The following is a 17219-nucleotide window of genomic DNA, read 5'->3' as shown; positions in this document are numbered from 1 at the left end:
GCTCACCTTGAACGACCTGACGCGAGCGCGGTCACAGCGTTCAGTGACGTCCAGCCTCAGATTAAAGAAACGCCGAGTGCCTCCTGACTCATCAGAAACCAGCACCTGCTGCAGCACCAAGCAGGGAAATGAAGACGTCCGTTTGGCTCGAGTGGCCTGTTTCTTCTAATATTTCACCTGACCTCAACAGGACGGGACACCAGATGCAGGAAAGCTCGGAGGTTGGCCCGTGGAGGGATGTGCGTGGTGTAATTACTAACTATCACAGACACATGAGACGTTTCCCTGCTTATTAAACACTTAATCAGCCCAGTGGAATGTTTTTTCCCGACCACCCAAGGGGAAATTTCAACCCCAATGTGTCCTGCAGAATATTTTGGATCTTCTTCCTCCGTGTGGTTTCTGAATCAAGTTGCTAATAAAACTCGGTCCATTTTTCCAGGCGTGACCTTGACGTATCATTTTTGAGAACATGGCCGTGCGGTTTTGTGTCGTAGTGAGATTGGAGAGGTTGGGGAGGGATTAAAGCTTTATTTGAAGCGATGTTTAATTTGCCACTGTGGGCTAAACATGAAGGATAAAGGCCAGCGGGCTCCAGGTTAAAGCTGGTCGACTCTGCTTGATGCCGTTCTCGCATCAGTCAACTTTTATAGGAGTGTTTTTATTATTTGTACCAGATTCGCTCTAAAACGAGTTTCCCCCGTCCAAGATTGAGACGCGCAGACTCGCATTACGAGAGATTTGCTCATATGAAGGCGGAACTCGCCCGTGGATTAATAAAGTGAGTTACTGTTTGACAGACTTTCATATGAAACAGGCTCGAATGTAATTCTGAGAGTTAAATAAAGTCCCTGCCAATCCCGTCTGTCCTCAGGTCGTCTCTTGATTTCTCATCTCAGCTGCTTTTATCTGTATTACAGTTAATTTAGTGACGAGTTAGAGTCTGAAATGTTTCATGTTTTATTCGAGACAAACTGCCTGAGAAGTTCGTCTTGTTTTTTGAATGATTTTCTTTATTTCACCAATCTAAAGTTCAGTTACCACAACTTTTCATTTTCTTCAGCATTTAAAGGATCATTTTACACAAATGAGCCAAAAGGGAGAAGACGACACAAAATATTAGTTTTGGTTTGCAGCACTTCTTTGTGTCAACATATGCTCATATCCATAACACCTGTGCAACTTATCTGCTGCTATATTATATATATTTACTTACATAATTTTACCGTGCTGTGTATTTTTTACTGTGCCGTAGTACAAAGACACAGTATTTTATTACATTTTACTCAAAATATTTTTACACTCTTTTTATATATAATGTACACGGCCTCTATAGTTGATTTTATTTTGCATATTTTTTGTTGTCTATTTGTTCTTCTTTCTACTCTCCTTTGTATTCTTGCTGCTGCGGCGTGGAGTCAATATCTTATCTTATCTTATTAAAAGGTCTTTCAAAGGAATGTGTTGGCGGTGTGTCCCTGTGGATTAACCAGAGATGTTCCAGCTGAATTTTTGAAAATGTTATTTTTCAGTGCATTGAGCTCCACAAATACAGTTTCATTGACTTTCATTGTATCGAGGTGAATGCAGACGTGTCTCAGGTCGATCTTCATGGTGACAAACTGAACCGCTGTGTTCAGAAATACACTGGGGATTTTTTTGTGTGTAATTTGGTGTACCGGCCCTTTAAAATGCAGTTTGGTAGGTTTGACCAATGCTGGGGTCAGAAGTTGTGTTTCAAGTCAAATCAGTTTTTATTCATGTGACCCAATATCAGAAATTTGGCCCAAGGGGCTTTTTGATCTGGACAGGAATCGAGATCCTGCAGAGCTTTGATTTGGAAACCTCCAACAGACCAGCAGCAGATGGTCAGAGTTCTGGAAGACAAATAGAGAACAAGGGAGTTAGCAGAGCAGCTTGGTCCTGACCCATGAGGGAGGAGAACCTTAGAATCGATGCTGAATGTCACAGGAAACCAGCGCAGAACAGCTAAAACTGGACCAAAGCGAACGAAATGATGCAGTTTGTAATCCAGAGCAGCTGAAGGGTCCGAACTTTTAACTTGTGTGGCCTCCAGTTGAAATTACTGCAGCAGAACGCACAAGCTAATTTCTTGTCGCCACATGTAGTTCTTTCCCCTGCATTAACATAAAGGATTCGCAGACAGAAGCGGTTGTGTCATGGCTGGTTTAAACACTGTGGAGCGGGCTGGAAAAGCAGATGCCGGCTGTGGGCTGCTGCAGCGCTGCGGCTCTGGAGCCAGCAGCAGACTGTAGATGCACTTGGCACCTCCCAGATGTGAACGTGTGTGAATATGAAGTAGAGCTTTGCGTGCTCAGCAAACCTCCCTCGACTAGATAAAATTGCCCGTGTGTGTGTGTGTGTGTGTGTTGAGAGGTCTTTCACAGTTGCTTGGAATAACTCTGTTTTCTCATTGAAAGGGTGCCACAAAGCATAAATCATGCATTAGGCTTTCTTAGAAGACAACATCATTCCCATTCAGAACGGATCAGCTTGCGTTTTGGCCCGCGCACACTCTTAGATCACTTGCTGGCTTTCTGCACTCCGAAGATGCCAGGGATAAGAGAGCGGCTTAATTATTCCTCCAGGCCAGTGGCTTTCAAGGCCCGGCACCCCTGGCAATAACCTCCTCACTAATTATGCAAATAGACCGAGACAAGACAAAATGAAAAGAGGACCAAAAAAAAAACCTCTCTGCATGTCTTTCACCCCGTGTTATTCTCACCTGTTGCTTCCTTTTTCATCCAGAAAATCTTTTCAGCTCCCTTCTTCCCTCCTGGCCATCGCGAGTCCCCCTTTCACCCTCGAATACTCAGCAGATTTGCACAAAAAGCGTCTAATTGTAATAACAGTCTCTCCCGGAGAAACTCGAATGAAATGCCGCCTATTGTTCCGCTGAAATTATTACAGCCACTGGGAAAGATAATGTGTGTTTATTGGTTTGATTCTCAGGTGATGGGTGTGCGCTCCGTCCACATGGCAGCGCCATTGTTGCTGGCGGATGGCCGCCCTCGGGCGCTGGCACTAAAACAAAGAGGCTTTTTTCTCCTTTCACCAGGCCAGCGAGTTGACAGATTCATTGGTTTTCTACTCAGTAGCTGCCAGTTGATTGTACTGCAGTGATTCAAACTGTGACATTGATGGGATTCTCAGCGTCGTGCATTGGACTGCTTAGGGAAATGGGATTAAGTGGCTCTGTGAGTGCACGTGTGTGTGTCCGCGGAGGAGTGTGTGAAACGTGTGTGTGTGGTCCGACGGAGAGGAGTGCCCATGCTGTGCAAGAGGACTCACCCGGACTCCCAAATTCACAGTGAATAACAAACACACGCAGCGGGGGGGCGGGCACACACACACACACACACTGAAACCACTGCCACAGTTGTAGTTAATGCAGTGAAGGTCTGACTGTGTTAAGGGTGTGCACTCACACACTGTGGCACATGCAGTCCAGCACACTGAAAGTGTGTGTGTGTGGCTGAACGCTGGTTTACGTGCACGCTCATTCTTCTACGCCTCTATCTGATGCACGTGCACGTGTCTTTGGTCACTTCCTTTTTATGAACAGAATATCTTTACTTTTTCTGATCAGCTGGTTATTAATCATTGAAGCATCGCCACCGGGGTCCACAGACGTTATCCTGTCACCCCACCGCGATGAATGATGCATGAACGTGAACGTGGACTGTGTGTGTTGTCAGATTAGACCCTTTTCAGCCTTTGCTGTGGGTTTCAAAACGAATCCCTGTCAGTAAAAATGATCCAGGCAGCAAACCCTTCATCCTCATCATCCTTCGAAGCCGCCTGTCTGTCCGGCAGTGCAATAAATCCTGAATCTCTGCAAGTCCGAGGCGAGGGTCAGGTGATCAAAAGTAGTCCATTTGTTTTGATGTAGGTGGAGCACATCCAAAGGGAGGCGGAGTTAAAGTGTTAGATTAACCTTCACATGTTACAAACTCTGAATGTGTACCACAACGCACCTGCAAACATAAATATGAGACAACAGCCAAACTTTTTGCAAACAAAACGCTGCTGTTTTAAAAGTGCACTTCTAGTGTACGAGCCATCAGCGAGATTATTTTACCATTTACAGAGAAACAACACACATTACTGACAAAAGGTGACGACAGTGCAAAGAGCATCAACAGGTTAATTTGAGTAACAGGTCACTGTGCAGCTTCTCATTATTTAAGGAACGGAGCAGAGAACTTTGACTGATGGCTTTTTAAACTGCCCTCATGCACACACACTCACAAAGTCACACCACCCAGCCCCCGCCCTCCCCCCCCCCCCCCCATTAATTTACATCAGGTCATTCACCCACGCTGGCTGGAGGCCGCTGCACCCAGCAGCACAGCGATCCCCTCGGCCTGGCTCAGACCTCCAGGTCCCCGTCTTTAAAGCCCAGAGCTTTCCAAAGACAAACAGACTTCTCCCTGAGCTCAGTACACAAGGCTTTCATGAGCCATTGAAGCTGCCCTTCTTTTGATGCCATGCAGCCCCCCCCCCCCTCCCAATTTCAAAATACAGATTAAAGACAAAGTCATGTGCTGCATATCAATGGGACTTTTTAAGCCTTGCTTTTCACAGGCAGAGAAAGGGGACTATTTTATTTCTTCGCCTCAGCACAGGGAAGTTTTTATCTTTATTTGCGAGGGCACAGCTTGAATTAATCATAGTGTTTTGACATAGGAAACCATTGTGCCTGCTGCCAAACTCCACTTGGTGTAAGCTGATTAGCCAGGAGCAGTTTCACTCTGCTTTTAAACTTCCAAATATGTTTTGTGCTTTCAAAAGTTGCCCTGTATTTTTTTCTTTTCATTTCGTAAACTTGTTTTCTTGTAGTTGGCCCATTAAACAGTTCCTGCAGTCTCACGCTTGATGCAGCAGTTGCCTGTTGTCACAAATAAATTCACTCCTGAGGGTGTTCTGCAGAGAGTAAAGGAAGTAACTGTCCAGCTTTTTCTGAGCTCTTACAAGTGTTGCTTTTTTCTTTGTAGACGATATTAATTTTCCATTATTCTGCTCGGAGCTGAGAGAAGTGTTATTCGTTCTTTTCCCTCCTTTCAAATAAATCCTGAAGGTTTGATCATCAGTCACTGCCGAGACGTCACAGCACTCATAGGTGAGGTAGATGTCACATGTCCTCCAAATGGAAATAAATGTTATTTGTAATCACATTAGCGCTGCTCTCAATTAGCAGAAAGCAGTGTTGGTGTGACTGGTGCTGACAAAACTGTTCAATCTGTAAATGACTCATAATTTATGCATATGCTCGTTATTTGACAGTAATTGTGGTCATTGTGCAGAGCGATCAGCAGCCGTGGAGAGATTCATCATTGGTATCCATATTTTTCATTTAAATCAAGACGATATGTGGAAATTTTCCTCCTGGATGTTGTTGAAATGTTGGAAATGACGACTCTGTAACAGATGTTTTGACACGCAGCTCGACAGTTTGAGACGTAGAGTGAGATTATGTGACATCGCTCTCATTTCTGTGGATAGGAATCTTTGTGTTTTTGTTACCTGAGAATGAGACCACCTTTTTGCTCCGCCATGTTTCTACAGTAGCCCAGAAGGGACAAACCAAACACTGGTTCTTTCCTGCTTTTCCTGGCCACGTACACGCTCAGAAGAGGAGGTTCAGGTGAAGGATGTTGAGGTGGTTGCAATGTGCAACCTCACCTCTAGATGCCACTAAACCCGACACGCTGGACCTTTAAGGATGGAGCTGGGTTAAGGAGGTGATTAGCTTAGCTTAGCATAAAGACTGGAAGTAGAAACAGATGTCCAGCATTTGAAAATACACCTACCAACACCTGCAGAGTACTGATTAGCATGTTTGATGTCATTTATTTAACCCGTCCTCAGACAGAACGGTAGAACGCGGCTCTGGTCGTACAGGCAGTTCAGTGATGTCCTGTTTCTTGGCAAACAGCAGCCAGAAGCAGCGACTTGCAGAGTCCTGGCATCACCATCAAGTCGTCAGGCAACCAGAACACAGAAGTGCTGGGCAGATGGATTAACAGTTTCTCATCAAGAAATAGTTCCACTGTGATGTAACTCCCTCGAAAATCACAAGCTGAGCCATGGAAAGAGCCCGGCTCGCCGCTTCCCTGAGCTCCAGCTCTGAGCTGAACGCACGGACATGAGAGGCGTCCATGCTCTCACCTGGCTCCCTTCATTTCAGTGTATTTCCCAAAATGTGCTCCTGAGCCTCCGTTGTGGACACAGTGTCTATGAATGAATGAAAAGATCAGAGGAATTAAAATAATGTTCTGTCTCCTCCAGGAAACTATCAGCTCTCACCGACCGTCAACATGCCGCAGGACGACACCGTGATCATCGAGGACGACCGGCCGCCCCTCCTCCCGCCCCACCTCTCTGACCAGTCGTCGTCCAGCTCCCACGACGACGTGACCTTCCCCGCCGCCGTGACGCCGCCGTGGGCCAAAGAGCTGCCCAATCAGAATGACAAGTGAGCCAAAGTTTCACCTTTCTCTCTTATTGACCTCCGTTTACACCATCGCTGGATGCTGCTGAAGGAGGAGGTGGTCGGTGTCTCCCATGTTCTCTCCTCACTGAGGAAGATGAGCACATCCGTCTGTTTTCGCTTCGGGTCTGACAGTCATTTCTCATCTCTCTTTCTCTTTCCACAATCTCTTTCTGATTTCATAATTTCTTCCTTTTCTTCCTCTGGTTTCTCCTCTGGTTTCTTCTCTGTCCCACAATGCTTTGCCTTTTCCTCTGATACTTTTTTTTTTTTGTTCTTTTTACTCCTGTTGGTGTCACTGTTTTTTCTTTCACCGCCTCATATTTCTCTGCCATCCTTACCCTCTCCTTTACTTTCTCCTATCTTTCAGCCTTTCATTCTCTTAACCCTCTCATTTGTCTCCCACACGCTCTCTTCCCATCTCCACCCTTGTTCTTCCTCTCATTTCCCAACCCCTTGTTATTTTTTCACTTTTTCCTCATTAATTCTTTCCCAGAGTTCCCTCCATCTCCTGTTCACCGTTTTTCCTTCTTTGAGTTCAAAGATGAGACGTTCTTTGAACTTCTTTGAACCTCTTTAACGTTTGTTCCTCTTTCAGCTCTGTCTTTGCCACTTTGGTGACTTTTTTGTCTTGTCTTTCTCTCCCTTGTTGTATCTCCAGTACTTTTATTAGTCTTCAGATGTTTTATAGAAGATGTTAGAAATCTTAGGTCAATACTTTATATATTGCTCTTCCTTTCAGTGCTGTGACACAGTTCTCCCTGTGAGGGATCAATAAACTCTGTCTTATCTTATCTTCAACCCTCCATCCAGCTCCCTGAGTCCAGATGAAAATAATCCAGACGCCGCTTTCCAGCGGGAAGGCTTCGGACGCCAGAGCATGTCGGAAAAACGCACCAAGCAGTTTGGAGACGCTGCCCAGCTCGAGATCATCAAGACACGCAAGTCCAAGAGCATGGATCTAGGTACAGCTTTCAAAACCTCGGCGGTCTTCCCGTAATGTGGGACGTTTATTCAGTTTCAGAGAGATAGAAAATGTCAGATAAATAAGACTGAAGTGCCTCAATGAACAAACATGGACGCCTTGCATCAGCCGCAGCCCATCGTTCAAGGTACTTCACATCACAGATGTATTAAATATGGTGCTGTACTGTCCATGTGCAGTATTCAGTACAAGCACCTTGAGGTTGTGATGTGAATGCTCGTAAGTCGTGAAAATGGAAATATTCCCACTGCAATGTCTTTGCGGGGGGATGCACATGTCGTAAACCCACCACGACACTTCTGAGCTGAGCGGTAAAATTCCCTTTTCTTCCCCCAACAAACTGAACAAATACGAGATGAGTTGGTTAACTGCATGAAGGAAATCAAGCATTTAAGGCTTCTCTGTAGATGAACTCCTCAGCCTCTTCAGACTCTGTAAACCCTTAAGAAAATCAGACGTCATGTAACCTTGAATACACATCCCTGCACGCCCCCCGTGTTTCAGACATGTTCCTTCCATTGAAATGCATTCCACCTCCTCTCCTCTTTGTATGAAAACAGACTCTGCATCTCTCGCCAAAGTCAAGAACTTCACTGTGTTGATTCACCTTGAAATGGCTTCGAACAGTCGCTGATTGCTTTGGCTGCAACAGTCTCTCTGCTCGCTCTCTCTATAATCATATCTAATCTTCCCGACCAGATTGCCGCTCTGTGCCGTGTTGATATCACAACAAGTCTGATTGCTATCCTCAAACCCTTTTCATTTCTCCCCCCTCCACCTCCTTGTCTCGCATGGCGTCCGATCCTAATTGAGATGAGGCAGTTTGTGATGTTTGCGGCGCTACCTGAATGTTGCATGTGGAATGTCATGAGCACTAACTGAACCCCAAATGTTTGTACCCCTCCCCTCTTTCCTCCCCCTTCCTTTAACAGTAGCCGACGAGATTAACCTCACCCCTCGTCCTGAGATCAGCACAGGTAAGGACCGGTGCACTGAAAGGTAGAATGGAAAAGTCACCTTCGCCACCATCACCATCCTTTTTCTTCTCAAGGTGCATCACTACGGCCTGGGACTGAGGGGTATCAGTGGTGTTTGACTTTTTAGGCAATTTTAAGCTGCTATCAATAAATTGCAACACTTCCTGCAGATGTTTCAAATTAAAGGCATGCTAGGAAAAGGGGAACATGACAGGAAGTGTTTGTTTTGAGTCTTATTGATAGTAACTTTAATAATAAAGGAAGACAAAGTAGCATCAACTGGATTCATTAATTAATGCGTTAGAATGGTAGTTAGTGTCACAGAGAGAAGCTCTGTGGAGCAGACTGGAAGAATATGTTGCTTTAACGCTGTGGAAATAAACATTATGCTGATTTTACAAAGACAACTGGTAAACATGAGGAAAGCTGAGTTTGCATTAACAGCAAATGGCTTCAGCAGCACATTAAAACAGGAGCAGATCAGGATAAAAGTACTTGCAGTCTTACAAATTGGGGAAATTAGAAATAAACCCCTTTTTGCAGACTGTTTGAGAATATGCAGATGTTCCCGTGTTAATTCTTTACCTTCAGCTTCTTTCTAGCTAATCATCCAATCACATGCTTTCATCTGCACATGGATGTCAGAAACAAAACTTTAACCGTGTTCACTTGGTCAACGCCGACTCATACCTCTCTGTCGCAGGTCCCTCACATCATCTCAGCTCGACCTTTGCAGGCCATGTTTTCTTCATTCACTCTTTGCATTGTAAGATATTTGTTTGATGACACACTACAGAGCTTTGGAAAGCACTCGCAGCTCCACAGGTGAGCCAGAATTAGAAGGTTTTCACGCTGAGAGTTATAAATGAACTGCAGCCTGTCTCCGTGGCCTTTCAGAACGATCGATTCGTAGCAGGTACAGGACCCAGATCGTACAGGAACAGCGGCGACAGACATGAAATCGCACTTATTGATCTTTAAATAGAAGTTCAGTGGCTAAACTCGCAGGTTGCGTTCGGGAGAGTTTGTCCGCCGCTCTGCTCTTTATGCATTTGTGTGGCGTTCCCTGTGTTTGGTGTTTTGGTCGCTCTTGACAAGACAAATTTGTCAGCGTGCAGAGTGAAGACTCGCGCAGCTTGAGGTCGTCGCTGAACATGGCTGTGGAAGCAGTCGGGTGACTACAGATTTGATTTTCCTCCGTTTGCCTCAGATGCGGCTGTAGCACTAATTGTTTTGTGAGTGTGTGTGCGTGTGTGTGCGTGTGTGTGAGCAGAGGCAGAGCAGAAGCAGCACTCTGTCCTTGGTTAAGGCAGCTGGCTGACAGCGAGCCATCCGTCATTGTCATGTCTTGTGTATTTTCGCTGTCGCCTCCACTGAATAGAAGGCCTGTCTCTGATATCAGCGACTTGGACAAAAGGACAGATCCCGCTGACGTGTGGCGAGGGAGAAAGTGAGAGATGAGAAGTTTAGAGCGTGAGGAGAACGCCGTCTTGGTGCGGCTGAATGACACTTGCAGGTATAGCTGTGTACTCTCACTCAGAAATAAAGTGTGAAGGCAGAACTCAGAGGAAAGTGTGAAAAGAGGATCGGAGGAGGTCTTGTGGAAAAGCGCAAACGGATACTTTGAGAAGTCTTTTAAGACTTTTGTTGAAACCTTTTAAAAGTGTGTGGGCAACCATGAGATGGAGACGAAATTGTTTCCAACTTCCTGTCATGATGCAGTGAGTCGGCACAGATGAGATTGTTGCATTTAAGGTGTATCTGTCAAACAGGTGGCGACAGATGAGTCAGCGGTACTGTTGCATAATGTGGCAACAACTAGGAAAAGTTAACAACTTGTCTGAGGATCTTAAAATGCAGCAGGTCCTCATAAAGAGTTAGTCAGAGCCGTCCAGAATAACCACCATGAAGGCTGCACAAATGCTTCATGTGAGCGTGTTCTGATGTTCCACCTCTGCAGTTCAGGTCTGATTAAAGCTGCTCGGTTATGACGGCGATGGCGTGACGTGATGAAGCGTCAGACACTTCGCGTGCTTCATCACGTCACGCCGCTTCCACTTGTGCTTCTGAGAGAAGATCGACAGGGTTTGCACGAACACACGGAGGAAAACACAAACATTGTTACAAGAAGGTGGAAAAGTTTCCAGCGCTGTCGTTCTCTGGCGCGGACAATCTTCAAGCTCGATATTTTAATTTTAAACGGGCATGTGTGAACAGCAGGGCTGCTACAGCACTGATTAATTTTCTGATCGATCGATGTCTAGAAAAAAGGAGCAGTGTTCATTGCGAGCAACCAGAGGCCGACGTGTTGTCTTTCAATTGCCTATTTTGTCCAAATAACAATGAAAAACCCAAAGGCATTCAGATGATGATGGTGTGATTAGTTGACTGAGTTTTGTTTTGTCTCATTGATGATTGGTGGAGAGGTGATGTGGCTGAAACTGATGACTGGACAGGTGTGTGGTCGTTAAACAGGTCGTGATGTATATCATCTCTTTCATCTGGGACTTAAGAGGAAACTAGTTTTATCGTCGCTGTGTGATGTGACGACTGACGGTAATCGTGTTGCCTTGAAATCCTGTCATTATCTCTGTCTGCTGGCAGATGTTTAGGATGCAGACAGTGATTGATTGTAAGTATTATCAGAAAAGGAGGCATTTTTTACCACTTTGGAACCTAATAACCATACGTTTTCCATAATGTTGTCAGTTAATAGATTTCACCCTGTTTTTTTTTAAGCGTCCCGGGTTTATTTTCACTCTGTGGGCCCCTGGTGTCACTTTACCAGCTATAAAAACCTCCACTCTCCACTAAGTACAAATGATCCATGGTCCGTTTACCAAAGCCAAAACACAACCAAAGACTGTGACAGCTCTGAGAGACCAGATATCGTCGCCCTCGTCTCTTAAGCTGTGATTGGCCGAGAGGTTTATTGACACAAGCCGGTGCCACATGTTGGACAAGGGCACTTCAGTGATGAAGGACAATGCAGAACTGTTGGAAATGTCCAGAACTTCATGCAGACTTTCTTGATACCTCATGATTTCTAGTTTTAGACCACCTCTTTCACAAGTACTGATCCAGCCTTGATCAATACGGCGACTTAAATAAAAACTAGGTAACCTGGCGTGTTACAGTGTCCCTCCAGTCAAAAACATACTGGTCTTCTTGTCCCGACAGTTGAATGTTGGAGCGTTGCTGTGCAGAATCATGTCTGATTTTGGGCAGCTAGCTTCAGTTAGCATGCTTCCTCATGGTCTGTGAAAGGTGCAGAGATGGCGGAGGCAGTGGAATCGAATGATTTCCTTTGTGCAGACTGAATCAATAACCCTGCTGTTAGGTTTCAGCACCAATCTGACCTCTCCCTGTTCCAGCTGCTACATGACGGCTCTGTATTTGTTATTGTAAGCCTGTCACTGCTTAGCTTGGTAGGATCATGTTTATCAGCAGATGAGTGTCACTCTGTGCAAACACACTGACACAGATTATTCAGAGCTGACTGACTGGTTGCCAGGTTTGAAATAATCCATTCAGCCGTCTTTTTAAATTTCTGTCAGATACAGTTTGCGAGCTGCGTTGCCAGACCTGAATTATTTGCATTTCAGCATGTTTTACCTCGAAAAGGAAACGCAAAAAGATGAGCGCACTGTTTTCCTTTTGTTCCAGAGTAAACTCTCTGTAGCCTGACTGAGCAGACTGAACCTCATCACCAGGTTATTTGGAAAAAAAGTTCTCATGCTTGTGTCTAAACGCCATTTGTCAGATCTCCAACACAGTGTGCATTATCCTTTTTTTAAGACCGCTGCTGAAGTGTGACTGCAGTGAATGGACAAAGCCTTTAAATAAAGTGGGAGTGCAGCATGAAAAGCCTATCAGCTCGGCTCTCAGCGAGACGTTAAGGGGACGGGACAGGCTGATGAGGATGAATGGGAGGCCGCCAACCCACTAGCTCGTTCACTCTGCATGTATTCAATTTTCCATTTTTATGTTCCACTCGCTCTGTCTGTGTTCTGTTTTTCGGTCAGTCGCGCCGTAAACAACAGGCTTGGCACATTTTTGGAGCTTGTTTCCAGACTTGCTTTTTGAATGGATGCTACAGTCCTGGCAGGTCATTTGAATAAATTTCAATATATTTTGCTCTAATTGACTGTATGAAGATTTTACTGTTTCCAGAAAGCCAAGGGCACCATGCTTAGAATAAGAATTAAAACCAGAAAAAAGAGCAGGCACGGTAAATATTGGCGAAATGGCTTTAAAGACACAAATCTTTAAAACGAGGGGCAGAAATATGTTTTTAAAAAAGGCGCCCTCACGTCCTAAAACAGCTGGAACCTGCAGCTGTGAGCAGGAGTGACTCAGTGTTTTTGTTGGGGACTATTTTCAGCGGTGGATTGATGCACAGCTGGGGTGCTAGTTTCACCTCTCCTCAGTTATTTCCTTTCTTTGTCTCCTCCTTCTTTCCTCACCCCTTCTTTCACTCCAAACTTTGTGTTGTTCACCTCCTCCCTCCCTCCCTCCCTCCCTCCTTCTTCACCTCTTTTTCCTTCATTTAGTCTCGTCCCTCATGGCGCCACATGTTAATCTGTCAGTCCTGGTGTATTTTGCAGCCTTCTGCTACAGTAGCTCTGAAGTGACACCACCCAGGGGATTAGGACTCCTCCATTTACCTCCGTACCTCCTCACCTTATCTTCTTACATTTATTTGCCTCCGTACACATTCTCAGCTTGTGTCGGTGCCATATGGGAACAAAATTATGCCCGCGCCACTGTACAAATAGTCTTAGTTTAATTAAACTGTCATGTTTCTCCTACTTTGCTGATGGTTATTTTCATTCAGAGTCGCGTCTTGTAATGAAATTTGCAGTCAGTCAGGAATTACACACACACACGAACACACTCTCACACCAACACACACAATCAATCAGCTCTCTTCACGGTGAAACAAACAGTATCCAGGTTTGAATATGGCATGTTGTTGTCAGAGCTGCTGATTGGTCCTCTGAGGCGCGTGGCATGTTCAGGTAGACCAGGTGTTTTGTTGCCGAGGAAGGGTGAGTGTGTCACTGATCCAGAGCTGCTGTATTATAATGGTTTAATGTTCACGAGCTGCAGGAGTCGGAAGCTAGTCTGACATCTGCTATGTCTCATTTTTGCCATATTACTATTTTTATGCCTGCAGTCTACTTTTGACATACCTGTGCACATAATTAAAGCATGAAATAAGCTTTTCTGAGTCCTCTTCATCCTCTGCAGCATCACTTAAATGGTGTGCAAGCAGCACAGATGAGGGGAATAAAAAGTGATCAAACAGGAGGGCAGGGAACGCAGTTGTGGTTTATTTTCCAGCTTCTGCATTGTTGCCATCACACTTACTGTGTGTGCTAATGACATTTTCAGCAGACGTTCACCTTGAGCGTCAGGGCGAGGTCAGCTGGAGCAAATCCCAGAATCCACCACAAAAAAAAAAGAACTTGCTCAATAGTGGAGACTCTGAGGTCATACTTGGACAGATTTAGTTGTTGGTCATTTGGAATTGGCAAGAAGAGGATTGTTGTGAAATATGTGTCACATCACGGTCTCTCCTGCTCTGAATGCATCCTCTTTAATCATCCGGTGAAGTCACACTGTAACAGAACTCTCATCATAAAGCTGCTGCTCTCACCGGACATCATCCCTCATCCTTCAACGTTTTAACACAGCTTCAATCACAGCCAAGGTCAATGTGTACGTATTGATTCTGGACAGATTTTGTTATTGATTACTGTACTTGAGGATTTGGTGGGGAAAAGCTTTTAAGGTTAGGACAAATAGAATAAAACCTGGATGAAAGTGAGTCTTGATTGGTGGATTTCTCGTCCTTTTTGTAATAACAGTAGTAGAATAGAACAGGAAAGTTAGTATTTGCTCAAAACTTTGGTCATAGTGGTGCATACTTCCTTTTCTTTTTTCATCCATGTCCCTGAATCAGTGAGACGCTGCCTTGTTGAGACAGTTTACAGATGCAGCTGCTGAACTACTGCTGCACTTACTTTTGCTCCATCCCAGGGAGGAATTATGGGACTGCTGTTTGAAGCTAATGAGACCAACCTGGGAGCCTGTCAGCTGATATTACTGTTATCAGGTCTTTATGTGGGCTTTGAGAGGGCCACCGTTGTAGACGTAGCAGGTTAGGTCAGATCGCTCATTCGTTTCCTACAGTACATACCTCTGTATCCTCCCATCAGGCTCCTCCACAAAGGACATTGGACCGTCACTGGGCTTAAAGAAGTCCAGCTCTCTCGAGAGCCTCCAGACAGCCGTTGCAGAGGTAACCCTCAACGGGGACCTCCCCTTCCACAGGCCACGCCCCCGTATAATCAGGGGGCGGGGCTGCAACGAGAGCTTCAGAGCAGCCATCGACAAATCCTACGACCGACCGGCTGCAACGGAAGAAGACGATGAGGGCATGGAGACATGTAAGATATCCTGTTTGTGTGTCGGCCCACAGTTAACGAGACTCTCCTGTTTTTGGAAAATTACAGGTTTGATCCCAAAATGGCTGAAGTACCGTGTCCATCAGCAGTCCTGTCAGCGTCCAAAGAGCTTCTGGAACATGATCCGATATGTGAAATCAGTACAATGATGACTTCAGTGGCATTGCATTATGTGTTACTGAGATGGCGCTGAATTACACTAACGCAGCAATGATTAATAACAAGGATTGACCTTGAAGCGTTTGATGTGTCAGCCACTAAACGCTGGATGTGGCTTCCATACTCATGCATGGGAGTGACAGCGCTCTGACTAACGCTCAGCCTCCTGCAGCTGGTTTTATCAGCGCTTGTGGCAATGGCACATCGCTGTGTCGGGATGTAACTGCTGCATCATCACGGTGACAACATGAGGCCTTAAAGAGGATGAGTGCCATCCAACAATATATTCAAAGACACTGATCTGATCAGTTAAAAGATCAGTTGTAAATGTGAATGAACACGAAGGGAAAGTCTTTTTAGAATAATCATTTTACAATCTCCAAGAGCAACACGAACACCCATGAATTCAAGTGATGAGATGACGAAATGCCCACATAATACTGTCTCATTCCTGATTTCTCTCCCTTTTTATTTGGACAAATGTCTCAAACTCAGGTGGTATCTCCTTTTTGAATGTCATGTCCTCAGATCATTAAATAAGCATTGGAAATGAGACAGCAGCTGCTGGCATCTTTAAACTTTCATACCACAAAAGAAGACATTTTAAGAGTTTGCTTGTGTCGTCCTTTATATCCACTTTCCAGCCGAAATAATCTGATGTTTTCCATCTGGAGTTGATCTCATGTTAGAGTAACATGTCACAGCACCATCAAAGAGCCATTAATGTATTGCTTTTCATTCTTTTATTAGTCTGTCTAATGGTCTCTAATGATTACCATTTCACTGTAGCACAGAGCCGTTCAATCACTTGTGCTGTAATTAAATTATATTAGACTCCTTTTGGCGCATAGAAGACAGAATTGCACATTTATGAGACTTCCAAATTTTCATTTATTAGGCTTATTAAGGCTGAGCCGTATGTGTTACTTAAAAATACCTGTTCATTGGTTAAAAAGACGATGCTCTCCCTTCTCCCCCCGTTTCCTTCTCTGTCCATCTCCTTCTATATCCCCCCCGCAGTGGAGGAGGACACGGAGGAGAGTTCACGATCAGGGAGAGACTCCGTGTCCACGGTGGCCGACCAGACTCCGCTGTCCAGCTCCGAGAAACCCCTGGTCAACGGCACGAATCGCACCAAAGAGGAGAAGAAGAAAGACAAAGACAAGGGAGGGAAGGAGAAGAAGAAGCAGGACGGAGGGAAGGAGAAAGACAAAGGAAAAGCCAAGAAGGGCATGCTGAAAGGACTCGGGGACATGTTCAGGTACAGCTGGGAAAAATAAGAATCACGTGATAATTCAGCCATTTTGAATTTACACCATTTTGGTTACAACAGTCTCAGCAGCAGAGCTTGCAGCAGGTCTGTGTGTCCTGCTCAAAGGCAGTTCCTCGTTCTCTTTCTGCACCAAGACTTTTCCTCGCTGTTGTGGGACGTTAATACACAATCTACCAACAGCTGTGTAAGAACACTGCGTAAGAAGTGTGCTCCGAGCTTATCCTGTGTTGTGAGTACGTTGAGTAGCAGAGAGATTTCCATTTAGTACTTTTACTGTTACTCTTCACTCAGTTTTAGTACAAAACCTCCCTAAACTAGATACATACATGACTCAGAGATAACATGAAGGCTGAGGTCAGTGTACAGTGTCAGTATCTGCTGATGCATCCTTATTTACGGAACGCTTAAATGGCCTGAAATGTACCTGAATGAGCTCTGTTATGTGTTCTGTAAGTGAGATAAATGAACAGGAGTGGCCCAAACTGTGGAGCCACAACACTAAAGAGTGCGAGGGACCTCTAATGAGCCTCTCAGACAACGTGACCTTTGTGGTTTATGATCCTCTTATTATTTCTTTCTCTGCAGACTCCAACATTATAGTCTTTGCATTTCCTCCCCCCTCCTCCATCCCCCCATTACCATCGCTGTCCCAGTCGTTTGGTCTGCCCTCCCTCCGTCTGATTGGCTGGAAAGCCTCTGGGCTCGACCTGTAATACAGCTGTATATCATATTAGCCAAAGTGGCGATGACAGGGAAGGGAAAACAGTGACTCTTGTCTGAGAGAGGACGGTAATGAGGTCTTCAGAGACGTAGAGGGAGAGAAATAAAATATGGAAGG

The 17219-nt window shown here is 45.1% G+C and overlaps 1 protein-coding gene across 7 annotated transcripts in view; it reads left to right on the top strand.

Moving 5' to 3' along the window:
- pard3ab (par-3 family cell polarity regulator alpha, b) overlaps positions 1-17219 on the top strand; it is a 207466-nt gene that overhangs the window by 122954 nt on the left and 67293 nt on the right. For 4 of the 7 annotated variants that reach the window (XM_076744050.1, XM_076744047.1, XM_076744046.1 and 1 more), the window contains 5 exons: positions 6313-6499; positions 7328-7479; positions 8432-8476; positions 14701-14931; positions 16129-16369. In XM_076744050.1, the coding sequence (XP_076600165.1) occupies positions 6313-6499; positions 7328-7479; positions 8432-8476; positions 14701-14931; positions 16129-16369 (856 nt within the window). The remainder of the gene's footprint in view (positions 1-6312; positions 6500-7327; positions 7480-8431; positions 8477-14700; positions 14932-16128; positions 16370-17219) is intronic. The other 3 variants (XM_076744048.1, XM_076744045.1, XM_076744051.1) reach the window with 1 other exon arrangement.

Source organism: Chaetodon auriga, chromosome 12 (genome assembly GCF_051107435.1).
Source record: "Chaetodon auriga isolate fChaAug3 chromosome 12, fChaAug3.hap1, whole genome shotgun sequence".
In the NCBI taxonomy this organism is placed as follows: Eukaryota; Metazoa; Chordata; class Actinopteri; order Chaetodontiformes; family Chaetodontidae; genus Chaetodon; species Chaetodon auriga.
This window is presented reverse-complemented; position numbering and strand designations above follow the sequence as displayed.